General features: G+C 42.2%; 1 protein-coding gene across 1 annotated transcript; it reads right to left on the reverse strand.

Annotated features, from left to right (window-relative positions):
• Positions 1 to 557: 557 nt before the first annotated feature.
• RAE1 (ribonucleic acid export 1) lies at positions 558 to 15105 on the reverse strand. The gene is made up of 12 exons (XM_065414457.1): positions 15046 to 15105; positions 12904 to 13000; positions 11805 to 11909; positions 10217 to 10309; positions 7636 to 7722; positions 6741 to 6827; positions 6360 to 6431; positions 5410 to 5517; positions 4327 to 4433; positions 4141 to 4216; positions 3367 to 3561; positions 558 to 1221 (listed from the first exon to the last, which is right to left on the reverse strand). The coding sequence occupies exons 2-12, from the start codon at positions 12991 to 12993 to the stop codon at positions 1135 to 1137; spliced, it is 1107 nt and encodes a 368-aa protein (XP_065270529.1). The 5' UTR covers positions 12994 to 13000; positions 15046 to 15105; the 3' UTR covers positions 558 to 1134.
• Between the last annotated feature and the right edge of the window lie 1664 nt (positions 15106 to 16769).

A 16769-nucleotide genomic window follows, 5' to 3' on the forward strand; every position in this document is an offset into this window, starting at 1 on the left:
GTAGCTATGAATCAGTAATCACAAGTGTTACAATTATATTTTTACAGCGATTTTTACAATAAGACACATCTTTGTTTACATGCGGGCCCCATTTTTTCCCACAAATAATAATCAAAAGGAATAAGCAGTCAGCTCAAGAAAGAAAACTTTGGCATGTGTACAACATTTAGTTAACAAAAATAAACGGTAGCAGATTTGAGTCAGAAAAAACTCACATCATTTTTGCTTAATTTCACAGCACTGTTTAGTCAGGGATGAAACCCACCTGCACTATAAACTATCCAGTATTAAAGTGATCAAACTTATTTCAGCCTGACAAAAATGTACTGGGGAAATTGGTGGCACACTGAGTTAAAAGAACAGCCTTTCAATTCTGGAGACATCTGGGTGATCAAACAGTTTAGGCCACAAGTGAAAATCAGTTTGGTGGTCACATCTTAACCATTAGCAGTCTGTCCATGCTACTGAACTATACCACTTGATGCAACTGGCGGTCTCTGCTTAGGACTGGGATAAGGAAAGGCACTGCAAGTTAGGACTGAAGTGCACTGTTGGAGTACATGGTAAGAGAAAAGGGGAGTTTGCACAAGGCCTCTCTGTTCTACGTTGGGTCTTCGTCACATACATAAATACCAAATTAATCCAAACCCTGAGGAAAACCAAATTTGCAAAGCTTTCTTTCTGCTATAGTCACTAACGCTTCTTTATTAAAATCAGAATGACCAGCCCCCTTTGAGACAAGTTATTCATAATTCCCCAAATAGTTAAAAGAAACAGTATCTGTACAATTTTTCCAGAACTATTGTAAATGCACATATTTTATTGTAGTAACGGTAAAATATTGGCATAGACATATTTGCATTTCTAAACAGTAAAGTAATACCAGTCTTGAATTTAGAGATTTTACAGCAGTTACTGCAGAGGAATAGATGTATGGTAAGTCATCCTGCAAATATCAGACACTCCTGTACACATCAGAATACATATTTTGAATGATGTTCTCCAGCAAGTCAGAATACACTTTGGTATTATTTATAGGGTTTCCTGCTAAATGTTAGCGATCCAAAATTGACAACTGCAAGGGAGTCCAGTGGCAGAAAAGTACTGCTGTAACACCAGTCAGAATTATACTCACTACTTCTTATTCCTGGGCTTTAACTCTTCTGCTGCATTACGCAGAAAAATGTAGTTTTTCTTTTGTGGATTATAAAATTCATGACCCTGAAAAAGAGAAAAAGTTAGCTATATTTATCTCATTCAAAGTATCAACCTAATCTTGAAATACAAGAAGCTGAACATTCCGTCAATTCGATTTAGTGAGACTTTACAATTTAAAAATATGGACTTTTAAAGATCAGACTTACTATGCAACCCAAGGGAAATATTGGTGGGTATGCACTATAATTAGAAACAATTCACTATGCAAGGCAACTTTCAAAACAGGTCTTTTTTAAGATTAGCGTGAGTGAACATTCCTTAAACTTTTGCTTTACATGCAAAATTCAAGTAGTTTGAGAGTTAAGGGAAGTAAAAAGATTGTTCTAGACAGGGAGAAGAATGAAGAGGGGACGTTATAAAGCAGGGGTGGCCAACCTGTGACTCCAGACCCACATGCGGCTCCTTGTATAGGCACCGACTCCGGGGCTGGTGTTACAGGTGCCAACTTTCCAATGTGCCGGAGGGTGCTCACTGCTCAACCCCTGGCTCTGCCCCCACTCCACCCCTTCCCCTGAGCCTGCTATGCCCTCGCTCCTCCACCCCAGAGCCTCCTGCATGCCACAAAACAGTTGATCAGGAGATGCGGGGGGGGGGGGGGAGAGGGGAGGCGCTGATTGGCGGGGCTGCCGGTGGGCGGGAGGCGCTGGGAGTGGTGGGAGCTAATGGGAGGCTGATGACGTATTACTGTGGCTCTTTGGCAATGTACATTGGTAAATTCTGCCTCCTTCTCAGGCTCAGGTTGGCCACCCCGTTATAAAGGTATTACAGCCTTATTGTACATTCTGTCTTTTGAGCCAAACGAAAGAAGGACAAATTTTCATATAGTGAAGTGCAGGGTCCACACACAATTATACAATTACTTTTGTTCATCAATTGTGAATATAAATCTAGTATTCTGTGTGTGAAAATGAATAACTGTCAATACTTATTTGCATATACAAGTGCCCAGTGCGCACACCCATTGCAATAACATCGTGAATAATTCATGTGTTAAAAGGCACATAAGACCTTAGGTCTCTTTGAAAATCTAGTTCTCTTTTTTGGCATCTGAATTTCCTTGGTTTTCTTTATTCAGACACGGTCATTAAAATTATGCATTGGGTTGTAATAGTTAAGTTATGGACTTTCATTCACTTGATAGAAAAATGGAATCTAGAAAGGAGACTTATTGCCTACCAACTCAAGTTTCACTACTAAATATCGGTTCATAATCTACAGATCTGAAAGACCAGTTAGTTCATATAAGCCAACATGTCCCATTCATGAAAGTAAAAGGCTTATATCTTGGACTGTAACAATAAAAGTAAAATTATAGTGTTTCCCATCCAGCAGGACCATAAAGCACATTAGTAAATTTAACTACATATAGAGATCACTTTATCTACAAATGAACTCCCGAGATGTGATATGCCACTGTTCACGAATGAACAGCAAATCTCCAACAGTTTACAACAGGAAATGAAAGATACTCCATCAAATTTAAAGTACAGAAATACACAAGATATAATAGAAAGAATAATGCTACTGTAAACAACCTAGATTGGTTAGATTTCAACCTTCCTTTTTCAAACTACTAATTGTATTATCTCATGCTGCGATTCTATCAGGTCTCAATATCTTAGCACTGAGTGCATACTGGGAAGAAAGACCTTAAACCATCACAAAGGAGCTGCAGAAAGTGGTATTGGAAATTAAATACATGGCACTCACCTACTTGTTTAATAGAAGTAACCGTGTCCCAGCAAGCTTTTTAGCAGTGCTCTAGGTGTGCTCTTTGGAAGAGATGCAGTATCAATTTTACTTATGGTATGATCCCAGGGTACTCTTCCCAGGAGTAGGTGTGTTTAGCATTCACATTTGGAACAATTTTCCAAAAATCAGGTAACTATTTTCAGCCTATATTCAGTTGGGTAAGATATTCTTTGTTTCTTGGCCTAAACAATTATGTACTGATTCCGCGCTATGTTTCATCTGAAAGGTGGCTAACGTGATCCCTAATCAACCTTTTCCCAATCTCCCAGGTGTATTTGGAAGACTTTATTAATACCTGTAAAGAACTTTGAGACTCTCAGATGAAAAGGACTATTGAAATATTGTCGTCTTAGTTCACAACCATTGATACGAAATTTAAATGTTAATCCTTCTTACCTTGGACCAGTCGTAACTGGAAGCATATGCAAAAATATTCCCATTGTGGTTAAAACAACAGGCAGATATTGGCTGGTCAAGCTGTTCTGATGTTTTTAGCTTTGTTCGTGCATCTTTATCCCAAAAGCTGAATCTACCATCAGATCCTACAGTTGCAAGGGTGCCATGGGCAGGATGAAATGCTATCCCATTTACCTGCAGTTATACAAACCACCACATAAAACAACCAACAATATAGACAAGATGGAGTTTCACAATGCATACACTCTACTCAGTGAGTGTAAATATATTATGTGCAGATTTATCTAATTTAAATTAAGACTAGTTGCATTTTAGTCTTGACAAAGAATTTTTTTGCCAAAAATCATTTGTTCTTCCTGACCAGCTATAATTTAAATACAAGTTCCCATTAGAGAACACAGTAATTCCCTTGGTGTTGAACAGATTCTTAAGCAGAGGCTTAATGAGCAGTATGTTTTTCCATAAACAAAAACATGGGTATAGAATTGTCCTAATAAGTCTTAATAGAAAGTCAGCCAAGTTGTGGGTCTTTTGGTTGTTTATAATGAAGAGCAGAATACTTTGCATGCTCCTATTTTAATATTTGCATATGATAATTTTTCCTCTAAGCATAAGCAAAAGAACTCTTTAGGCACAAGAAAAGGTCAGAGAACAGAGAATTAATGGTAGATTTCATACAAAATTGTATATTATGTGTATGTAGCTTCTAATTGCACTACAAAAATGATGTAATGGTATGTGCTGAATACTTACAGCATAGATATCCTGAGGTGCTGATGTGTTCGTTCCATTGGAGCGATGACATTTAAAAGTGAAGTTATCTTTGGCTCTAAAAAAAAAAAAAAAAAAAAAAAAGATATTCCTTCACATTTTCTTAATTTCAAAATGAATAAGATAATGCAGAGAGTGTTTAAAAAAAAAAAAAAAAATCACACTTACGGATTTGGTGGGTTGATATAGTGAATTGCTACCCTTCCTTCAATACTTCCAAGGGCAAATCCAGTAGGTTTGTTCACTTTGTCTTTAAAAATAGCAACACAGCGATGCTAAATTTGAGAAAGATATAGAGCATTTTAGACAGAAGCTTAAGGGCCAGATTTTCTAAACATTGCCTCTCTATGGGGGCACAACTCACTGCACGTACTAACACTGCACAGAGAAAAGTACGTACAACATTAGAAAATGGGTCAAAGCCCCTGTGAAAATTTGGACCTGAATATCTACATTTCTGAATTCACTTGGGAATCAGCAGCAGACATTTCCTCAAAATGAACAGAACAGTTTTCTTCCTTCACCAAGGAATAAAACATACAAAAATCTTTTGCATATTAGGTGACATGACTGAATTTGAAAGATTTCTCAAAATTCCATGTCCCAAACTGTACATTAATATAGTGAGGAAAAATTACTAGATTCTAGCAAAATACCATCAATCCTGCTTCTCTGGAAGAATTACCCATTATACAATACAGCACTGTATTGCAGTCTTGTTAAGAACAAACAGGAAGAAGGGAGACTGACATTTTGGACCAAAATTAAAAACAATAAAAAAATTGAACTGTGAGCCTACTCCTGCAAGTCGTCCTCTCCACGGGTGCCAAAATGTGCATGCAGGATCTGTCCCATTAAGCTGAACTGTAAAGCTTTTAGTATTTAACTAAAATAGTTGTAAATATTCAGATATATTTCATTAAAATATTGTAGTGCATAGTCTTTCACTGTTCCTTATTCCTATAAAGAAAGCCAGCCAAATTACTTCATGTGAAGTAAATCTTAATACATTTCTTAATACCATGTGTTTTCAAGAAACCTTTTTCAACTGAAGTCATCCACTTGGAAGGAGATATGTACAACAGAATTGCAGAATATGCACCACATTGAAAGTCTAAGTGTACTCAGGGGCAGAAACTATACTGAGTGAAGGGAATGTAGTTTTAAAATATTTTTTTTGATAAAGAATCTAAACTACCATTTTATGTGCTGCATTAATAAACTTGTAATAAATAATAATTAATTATTTACCTGGTGTTTCAGTGGAGAGTCTATTCTTCTAAATTCAGAAGGCTGATTCTCTAACTGGTATACTATCAAACCCCTTTCTGCAGTGGCGACAACTGCCATGGGATGCACCTGAATGAGGATGAGAGGGACAGGTTGGAAGAGACTAGGCTATGTTAATTTCACAACAGGAATTCTAACTCCTTCAAGAGACGGTCTACACTAACCCCCCCACTTCGGACTAAGGTATGCAAATTCAGCTACGTTAATAACGTAGCTGAATTCGAAGTACCTTAGTCCGAAGTTACCGCGGTCCAGACGCGGCAGGAAGGCTCCCCCGTCGATGCTGCGTACTCCGCTCGCCGAGCTGGAGTACCAGCGTCGAAGGCGAGCACTTCCGGGATCGATCCGGGGCACTTCCGGGATCGATCCGGGATCGATTTATCGCGTCTTAACCAGACGCGATAAATCGAACTCAGAAAACCGATTGCTTACATCCGGACCCGGATGTAAGTGAAGACGTACCCCAAGTTACTTATTTCACCAAAGCCCCTCAAAAAGTCAACTCAAAGGAGCAAGACTGTTCGTTCTGCTAGAAGGTGACCCATAGACTGAAAATTTTATCTGCAGAATAGGTACAGCAAGGGCAATAGTAGCACAGGCTTCTTCCAACATGAAGCATAAATTCTGATATGGGCAAGGAAGCGAAGGCAGTTCAGTTTCAGTGTCAATTCTATTTTTGGCCCCTCTCCTCTTAATGCCAACAAGGCCACTAATAGTGCTTCATAGGAAGGGAATGTCTATCCACCAGGAAGTAGACTGAGACCAAACAGCCATCAAAGAGTAACTTTTATTTAATAGTAACCTGGGCTGGTTTCAGATGACCTAGGTATCAGGCTGTGAATCCATTAATCCTCTGAGCCATCTAATTCCCATAAATTTCATTTTTATGAAACAGGAGTTTATTGGCTTACCACATCAGCACAGTAGCATCTTTCAGGCAGTTGTAATGTCATCATAGGAGTTGGTGATCGTGTATCCCAGAACTAAGGAAAAAAGAAAATCAATGGATTTAAAAGACTTGAAGAATTTCTTTTGCCGTCAAATATACCATATAAGTACTAGGAAATATTGCAACTGATTACTTTAGCACAAATGAGCCTGGCCACATTTTCATTTCAAGTTGTTTAACCCCTGGGATAAAACACTCACTTTCTTAGGGCTAGAAATGATCACCAAAAAAAATGACCTCTGGATTTTAAATTAGTATATTTCAGCAAAATTTATAGCAAACATTTCCAGTTTTACATATATTAGCATAGTACAAACCCATTTATCAGGTACAATTTTCATACCTTCAAAGTTTTATCCCAACTTCCTGTCATCACACAGCTATAGTTTGGTGCTTTAATCCAATGGACAGTCTTAACAGGGGCTTCATGCTGAAGGAAAACAACCAAGAACAATGCATATACATTTTTTTTTAAACAACAGCCTGTATCACTTTTTGGTTGTATATAGCAAAAGAATGGTACAAAGGCAGGATATAAATGTTTATTAAATCATCACTACAACCAAAATTTGTATGCTTCACCACAACTAAACTATAAGAAAAGAGTGAACATTTTCACATATTTAATTTCATATATCGTAGAGACTTTACGTTAAGCAACAGAAATAAGTGTTTCATATTAGAGTAAAAATGTGCATTGAAGTTGACTGTAGATAGAGTCTATTAACAGTGCACTTATGAAGTCAATACCCTCATGAAAAAGAACTCAACAATTACATGTAAACTCTGTTTTCCTACAATCTTAGTACTCATCCAAAAATCTATGTAAAAAAGATTGGAGAGCGGAACAAACTATCAGTGAAACAGAGCAAGAAAGCAGCACAGAAGACTGGGTAACCAAAACAAAGAAAGCAAAGTGGAGCCAAAATGGGGTGGAGAAGCAACACTGGGTAATCAAAGGAGGAATCAGTCTGCAGCTGGGTGCTACAGTAAGGCCATAAGGGAAGGGAAATCTCTTGGGGGGCACTCAGGGCTTTTGCCTAAGATTTGCATTACCTAAGTCCCAGTAATCATCAGTTACCTCCACCTTAAAATTTAGCTAACAATTTGACAGGCACTTTCCTCACACCATTCTTCATCTAACAGCATCTAATTGGAAAATGTTGAGTGTTATTTTAAATTGGCTAGTAAAGATTCCTTTTTTTTCCCTTGAGGGAAAGAACTTGGGAGTTACTTACCTGTGCAATTTGTATGGCCTGGTTACTGTTGAGATCCCACATTTTGGCAGTTTTATCACAAGAGGCAGTAAATACTTTACTCCCGTCCTAAAAATGAGAGAAAAATAATTTAGTTTCATAATTTTAAAAGATGAAATATTAACTGCACCACAGTACATGTAATTTTATGTTTGTAATATCCAATACCCATTAAAGAATTGCTGGGCCTGATTCTTCACTGCCTAGTACTTGTGCAGTCATTTAATAAAATAGGTATGTAAAATAATACTATTCTGAGAGTATTTGCATAGGAGTAAGTGACTATATTCGGTGCAATGTAACCTACTCCTGAGGGAATTCATGTCCCCCGCAGAAAAATGACTTTCTGACATGGAAGCAAAGGGAAGCAGCAAGAGCAGTCATGCACCACTCCCTAGCTGCACAGGTGCGTTTCAGGCACCTGGAGCAGCCAGTGGAGAGGTAAATCACCACAGGGCTGGGGACACCCCAGCCAGTGGCTCCTACTCTGAGTTAGGATCAGCTGCTAGTCCCGGTTGGGCTGGAGGCAGGAGAGGACAGGACTTCCTCTTTCCCTGAATGGAGTGGCTGGGGCCGTGTCAGACCCACCCCCAGAAACCTCCCCCAGCTGCAGGAAGCTCAGCATCCTCCCCTGCTTCCTGCCCCCATCGCTCCTCAGCTGTGGGGGGGAGCGGTGACCGTACAGGGAGCTGCTCCCCATCTGCCCAAAACCCATGCATCCGGACCTCCCATACCCAGACACCCCCAAGTCTCACCCTGTACACCCAGAACCCTCTTAGCCCTCCATAACTGAACCGTTCCCCATTGAACCTCAACCCCTGCATCTGGAGCCCCCTGCACCCAGACAACCCCTCACTGAACTCCCTACACTCAAACTCCCACCCTGGTGAGCCCCACCCCTCTGCACCACCCTGAGGCCCTACATCGAGACCCACCCTCCTGCACCACCCTGAGCACCCACACCATTGATCCCGAACTAGCTGCACCCAGACCCCCACCCCACCATGCCCCAATCCCCCAGAACCCAGACCCCCCAGCTGAGACTCCCACACCCAGACCTCTCCGCTGAGCCCCAACCACTTTTACCTGGAAGGTCCTGCAGAATCCCATTGCCCCTGCACCTACAACCCCACCCCTCAATGAGCCTCTGTGCATCCAGATCCCCCCCACACCAAGACCCCCTACTGAGCTGCCTGCACCCAGATTGTCCCACACAGAATTCTCTCACCCCACACCTGGATCCTCCCCATGCTGAACCCGGCCACACTTGGCTCCTACCTGGTTAAACCTGCCTACCCCACACCTGGTGTACCTGGCACAGAGGGACAGGGCTCCAGGGCATTTCTGGGGCAGGCCCAGGCCTTGTGCTGTGTCAGGGTTGGGTACAGCGTCACCAATGAGTCCGTGTCCCAGAGGTGGGGGGTGGGGAGGCTGCAGCTTGATCTCTCACATTCGTGCAGCCTGTGGCCTGTGCTCCCCACTGCTATGCTGGAGACTCTGCATTTATTTATTGACAAATAAAACTTGCAGAATACTGCACAATTTTAAAATACTGTGCGCAGAATTTTGAATTTTTTGGCGCGGAATGCCCTCAGGAGTAAATGTAATGGAGAATCAGGCCAATTGCCCACAAAACAATCATACAAAACAGCATTTTGCCTAATGTTAATTATCTGAATCACTATCTCAACTGTTATGTACTGTATATCACTACATTTATCTGAACTAACAAACACGTTGAGACTGCTATCCAGCTGAGTAGAACATGTATTGCCCTGTTCTACTGCTTAACTGCAGTCCAAAATTCTACTTCAAACCTTTCTCCTAATTGTTTTCTACAGTCTTATAAATATGCAATGCTTCTTCTAATCAAACAGTGCACACACAAGAGAAGATGCCCCAAAAAACTGAGAAGCATCTTAGATCTCAAAAGAATGGCATTTTTTTATAAAAAAGATGATAGCGAACAATATGCCAATATTCCACTGTTTTCCTTTTTCCAATACTTACAAAATATTGTACAGAGGAATGTACTAATACTGGTATTTACTAACTTATGACAAGTGTTTTGATTGGTCAAATCATAACCATGTAGTTTCAAACTGCCACAATAGTCTACTCTTGTCTAAGGAAGTCTCACATATTAATTTAAACAAAACCCTAAAAGTAATTTTAAATTAAAATAGTACAAAATTTAAACTATGAATGGTAATGAAACAAAACAAATTCTGAAATTATGCTTAAAATTGTAATATTCTAGGGTGAAATTCACTCCAGTACATAAGACTTATGCAAGGCCTTTTGTACTATCACAAATTAATGAAAACTGACTAGCTATTAACAGCTTAAAACAACCTCCCGCCATTGCATCTGCACACCCAAGTCTTAGTCTAGTTTATTAAAACAAACCAACCATGGATTTAGATGACAAAAGTCTATGCTACAATCATAGGATGTATCTACATTTTAAGTCTGTGTGTGTTTTGAAACTAGAAATAAGGATATTTGTTTTCTGGATAAAATCGATTTCCTTGAAAATACTTTTTGAAACAAAGGAACATACATCACTCCAACACACATCTAGCACAGGCCCTGTGTGCATCTGCTGAGCTTTCGGAATAGTTTGTCCATTATCTTGAACTTCCCAACACCGAACCTATGAGAAAAGATGCACATATCAATTTAGTAATATATTACTATTGTTTGAATACCCAGGAATGTGCTAGGTGTCTCTCAGAAACAAGGCACTGCCTCTGCCTTGAAGAACTTACCCTTACTTAACACACTGAATTTAGATGGAGGGGAAGAAGGGAAGAGGAAAGACAATAGTTACAATCATACAATTGCCACTCATAACCCTTTCTAATTTTGCCTTTGATGTCAGCAACACGGAGCATTCTCTATATTTAGGGGTGTACATTTAACTATGGATATCTTATTATCCACATAAGTGGATAATCCTTTTTCAAATTCTACCAAGCTTTTGGCTTAAACGATGTCTTGTGGCAACGAGTTTCCCAAATTAAGCCCTATGTAAAGGAATGTTTCCTATCAGTTTCTTTTACCTTTACAATTTCACTGAATATCCCATTGCTTTTGTATTATGAGAAAGGAAGGATAGATAGGAGCACCTATTAAGAATTCAAATGCTATAGAGATTCATGATTTTTTTTAATTACTGACAATGTTCTGGAAAATCATTAATTCCCTTCGCTCAATACTTGTTGTTTAATCTAAATTAACCTGGGAACTGCAAGTTCTTTGATATTGGACTGAACTTTGTCTAGTCCAGGAGACCCCAATCTTTTAATAGCGTGAACTACATCTTAACAGGGAGATTGACTTGTGGACCATGTGGCCTCCCATTCATAATTGCACAGACCACCTCACCTCCTACTGGAAATCAAATAGCACCCATACATAAACTACACCAACTTTTCACTTTGAAAATGAATATTAGGGAAGTATTTAGGCTGAGAGCCAGCACTGAGACTAACTCACTGTGGACCATTGGCTGTCCACATACCACAGTTTGGGAAACTGTGCATCTGCTGAAATTCCAACCTCTTACAACAATACTCTGAATCATAACCTATATCTGCATATCATACAACAACTGTATGAGGAGGGGATTCTTTTTCTTCTGTATAGTGAAAGTAGCAGACAAATGTAACAAATACATGTGCTAGTCCTCTCTACAGATATACGAATTGGACTAGCCGTTATAAAACACAGAATCAAGTAGTAAAAGTCATTTCCTTGAGCTGAAGTTTAAATGATATTGTCAGCTTGAAATGCTGTCAATTTCAACAAATTTATTAAAAGTAATTTTGGGTACTACACCTGCCGCTTGCTGATTTTTATGTTTACAGAACCATATTTCTGGTTTTTAAAAGTTATTTTCTGTGCCCTAGAGTTATACAAAGACACAAAGAAAATAAGGGGAAAAAACTGACTTTTCAGATGAAACAACAAAATTTGTTTTAGGCAAACTTCTGTCAATTAAATAAAGTAAGGAAAGTGGCTCTTTTCCTCCAATCTTTAAACTACAGCAATCTTAGGCATAACTTGTAACAAGAGTAGGTAAGTATGTATCAAGCTAAAGAGATTTAAACTGTCTTTTTTACAGACCATGCTCATTAAATACTTACATCATTTGCCCAGGATCCTGCAATAAGGAAGTTACCCGGCAAGGCTAGTGGACTGAAAGCTAAACAACCAATGCTGTCATCAGGTGGAGATGTAACTTCAATATCCTGTAAAGACCAAAAAAATTACAAATATTCATACGTCATAGAACTTAATAATGTGTCTTCTAGTCATAGAGTAAATTAACAAAGTTCTGAGTTTTGCAAAATAGATAGTACATGAAAAAAATATTAAAAAGGCAACAATAATGAATCACAAGTGGTACTTTATTTATTTTGACAAATGTTGTTTAAATTAAGTTTACTGCTGATATAATAAGTAGGGAAGAAATCACTTGCATGTAGAATAGCGAGACTGTTATAGTACAATTTATTTCTTTTGTAGTTCACCATTATTCTTTACCTTTAACTTCAAGGTCCTGTGGATCTAAGTTTGGCAAGTTTCCAAAAGATTATACCTTTATAACACCTATAATCATCAGAATTACACACACAATCAAGGTAACTGTACACAAAACTGTGTACCAAACTTGTTTGAAAATCAGGCCCACTAAGTTCATTGAAATAACATGCTGTTCTATTAGATTGCTAGAATCCTCTAACCAGTCTAACGAACACAGAAATGCAATGGCAAAACCATTGCTTGATCCATGCTAGAAGTGTGCTTGTGAACTATTTTTCAATACTGCCATTGATAGCACAGTTTCCTGACAGCGTACAGGGTATTATCACCATTCCTCATTATAAGGCGTGTTAGCCAAGACTGTTATACAGACTATGCCCCTGCCTCATATAGTCCATAGCACCGTTTCTGGGTCAAATTCAATTGCAAACCATGTTAGGTTGTAACCATGTTTGACAACAGTCTCAAACAGTTACAAACCACAGTGTGGTTCGGGCCTAAATCTTCTTCCTTGGGAAGTAAGAAGAGGGATATTCATAACTGCATTTGGTAACAAACCCTGAAACTTCTCAATACTTAGGAAGAATGAGTTTGGGGAAAGAGAGAGAAAATAAATAAATACATGCTCATGTTCACTCCTGATTCCTGGAAAGGAGATCGCCTGATACCCACTGTTTACATATAGGTTAATACAAGTACCTTCATGGGGTTGTGATTATCTGTTGCTGTATTTCCAAACATGCTGGTACCACCAGCTCCAAACCCTGAGGTTGATCCAAACAAACTCATCTTGGCCCTGCAAATGACAAGAATGCCCATTAAAAGCAACAGACCTTTACTTGGGGACATAGGAAGTGTTGTACTAGATCAGAGTGGTCCATCTAGTTCAGTATCCTTTCTCTAACAGCCAGTACCAGATGGTCTAGAGGAAGGTGGGGGGAGAATAAACAACATAGTGGACAATTATAAAATAACCTGCTCACAAAATAAGTTTCTTCTTACCCCTGTCAGAGATTTAACTTTGTGTGTGTGTTTGTGTGCGCGCAAGTTTCTGCAATGTTTATTCAACTCAAGTGTTGGCCTTGGCCTCAGCCTCATTTTCCCCAGAAAATCTGATTTTGGAGGGTCAACAATTCCTTCAATGAGCAATAACCACAGATCACCTTAATCTCATTGGCTATGTCTCTGCACAAGCCCAGAGAGCTTTGGAAAACATTGCTGCCTTTGTCTTTCTTATTATTTAATAACAGTATTTTTGCTCAACAGTAGTTGTGCTATGCAACACTCCAAACACCCTTTGGAAACAGAAGAAACTTCATAAATAAAAGCTATTACACTGGGGAAGGGTACACAGAGGGAGGGAGGGAGGATACTTTCTAATTAGGTAGGACCATTTGGGGGGGGGGAGAGAAGCTGTATAATAAACATTGACAGGTCAGCAGATGCGGGGTGTAAAATTAATTGTTTCAATGAGTTTACATGTCTGGAGAGCAGTTTACACTGAAGCAGGGAGCATTAGGAGGGGAAATAGGGGCAGTAAGGTGGGGAGGAAGGAGCAGTTGCTGACTGACAGGAGAGAGCTGGGGCAGTTGCTGGGGGATGGGATCAGCAGCTGGCTGACAGGAGAGAGCTGGGGCAGTTGCTGGGGGATGGGATCAGCAGCTGGCTGACAGGAGAGAGCTGGGGCAGTTGCTGGGGGATGGGATCAGCAGCTGGCTGACAGGAGAGAGCTGGGGCAGTTGCTGGGGGATGGGATCAGCAGCTGGCTGACAGGAGAGAGCTGGGCCAGTTGCTAGGGGACAGGAGAGAGCTGGGCCAGTTGCTAGGGGACAGGGCCCGTTGCTGGGGGACAGAAGACACCTGGGGCAGTTGCTGGGGGACAGGAAACACCTGGGGCAGTTGCTGGAGGATGGAGGCAGCGGCTGGCTGACAGGACAGAGCTGGGCCAGTTGTGTTGGGAGCAGGAGACACCTGGGGCAGTTGCGGGGGGACAGGAGACACTTGGGCCAGTTGCTGGAGGATGGAGGCAGCGGCTGGCTGACAGGAGAGAGCTGGGGCAGTTGCTGAGGGACAGGGCCCGTTGCTGGGGGACAGAAGACACCTGGGGCAGTTGCTGGGGGGACAGGAAACACCTGGGGCAGTTGCTGGGGGGATGGGGCCAGTTGCTGGGGGACAGAAGACACCTGGGGCAGTTGCTGGGGGACAGGAAACACCTGGGGCAGTTGCTGGGGGATGGAGGCAGCGGCTGGCTGACAGGAGAGAGCTGGGCCAGTTGTGTTGGGAGCAGGAGACACCTGGGGCAGTTGCGGGGGGACAGGAGACACTTGGGCCAGTTGCTGGAGGATGGAGGCAGCGGCTGGCTGACAGGAGAGAGCTGGGGCAGTTGCTGAGGGACAGGGCCCGTTGCTGGGGGACAGAAGACACCTGGGGCAGTTGCTGGGGGGACAGGAAACACCTGGGGCAGTTGCTGGGGGATGGAAGGGGTGGGCGGGTGACAGGAGAGAGCTGGGGCAGTTGCTGGGGGACAGGAAACACTTGGGCCAGTTGCTGGAGGATGGAGGCAGCGGCTGGCTGACAGGAGAGAGCTGGGCCAGTTGTGTTGGGAGCAGGAGACACCTGGGCCAGTTGCGGGGGGGCAGCAGGGAGATAGGGCGCGGCCGCCGGGTGCCCATCGGGAGCTCTCCAGCGGAGAGCGGGCCAGAGGCGGACCCGGAGGGAAGGAAGGGGTGCTACTGCCAGGGAGGGAGGCGCTGAGAGGACACGGGAGCGGGAGTCTCCGAGGAGATGTTGGGCGCAGACACTGGACTCGGCCTGCCCCGGTGAGGGACACTCCGCACTTACCCAAGAGCCGGGCTACGAGCCTGCTTCTGAGGGAGCGTGAGGCGAGGAGGGCGGGACAGCACCACCGGCTCACACACGGCCGAGCCGGAACAGGCCGCTTTCCACTGCGCATGCGCTACCAGGAGCTGAGCTCACAGAGGGAAAAGGGGCGGGGCTGACTCGGAGCGCGGGAGTGCTGCCGGACGGGGGATAATGGGGCAGGAACGGGGTCATGTGACCAGGCCCATTGCACACTTGTGCACGCGCCGGCCTATGGTGTTGCGGGTGGCAGAGCTGTGTTAGCAAGGCCCAGGGTGCATATTGCAGAGAGCCCTTGGGCAACTCTGCTGTTTTTCCCCATCAAGAAGGAAAACTGTTATCATGTAGTTAATTATTCATAACAACTTGAGGCAGGAGGCCCAAAGACAATAGGGTGGCACCAGATAAAAAGGTGCATCTGATCACTTAAATTCTTTTGCCAAAAGGCTAAACAAACCTTTAAAGATTACAAAGATGGAAACATACTTAATGAGAACGTACTTACATAATTAACACCGTCTTAAGAAGAATAGACATGTAACCTTACACTATGTTGGGATGGTGGAATAGGACCAACTGAGTTGTGATGGTTATATCAAGCACTATAGGACAGGAAATGCCCCACATCAGTTACCAGCTAGAGAAAAGTGGAATTTTAATGATCGGAAGAATTTATTACAGCTACTGATTAAACAAGACACCAGTGCATTAATTTTCTGGTCTAGGCTATTTTTGTAGCTAGACACTTGAAGTGATGCAAATGACAGAGTGCCACAATGCAGCAGAACTAGGGTACTGTACGGTAGGTAGAAATAAAAAAGTGATTCTCTTTTAAATAAAAGAACAAGTGATATAGTCTACAGACTTTTTTCCTTGTCAGGTACTAATTTGATGTACTGTACCTTAAATTGCAGTTCTATGAAAAGTAACTGTAGAAACAGCACGTTCTTATTCATAATTTCATGGATTCCAAGGCCAGAAGGGACCACTGTGATCCTTTAACCTGACCGCCTGTATAACACGGACCATAGAACTTCCACCTAAAAATTCCTAGATCATATCTTTTAGAAAAGCATCCAGTAGAGACACTCTCTCTGCATTCAGTTGTATATAATTACTTAACTTATTTTTTGTCACTTTTTATTCCTGTCAGCATTTTAGCACCAACAAAACTACCGTATATACTTGATCATAAGCTGGTTCGTTTATAAGCTGACCCCCCCAAGATGGATAAGTAAAAATGGAAAAATTTTATAACCCGTTCATAAACCGACTATAATTCAGGGGTCAGTAAACTTTGGCTCCCGGGCCATCAGGATAAGCCGCTGGTGGGCCAAGGTGGTTTGTTTACCTCGCACGTCCGCAGGCACGGAGGTAAACCTAAGTAAACAAAGTGTCCCGGCGCACCAGCTGCTTACCCTGACAGGCCAGGACAGCAACTGGTGGGGAAATTTTGGGGGGGGGAGAAGCTGGGAGTCAGGGGAATAACCCCTCTGACCACCCCCCACATGACCCCACCTCTAGCCCGGGACCCCCACACTCTCCCTATCCCATCCCTTCCCATCTTATCTGGGGAGGGCCAGGGGAGGATGTCTCTGGCCTGGCTGGAGCTATTCCAGCAGGCTGGGCAGCACAGCTGCAGCCTGCTCCAGTGGGCCAGACTGGGTGGTGCAGCCGCAGCATGTTCCAGCGGGCTGGGCCGGGCG

The sequence above is a fragment of the Emys orbicularis genome, chromosome 12 (genome assembly GCF_028017835.1).
Source record: "Emys orbicularis isolate rEmyOrb1 chromosome 12, rEmyOrb1.hap1, whole genome shotgun sequence".
NCBI classification, from domain to species: Eukaryota; Metazoa; Chordata; order Testudines; family Emydidae; genus Emys; species Emys orbicularis.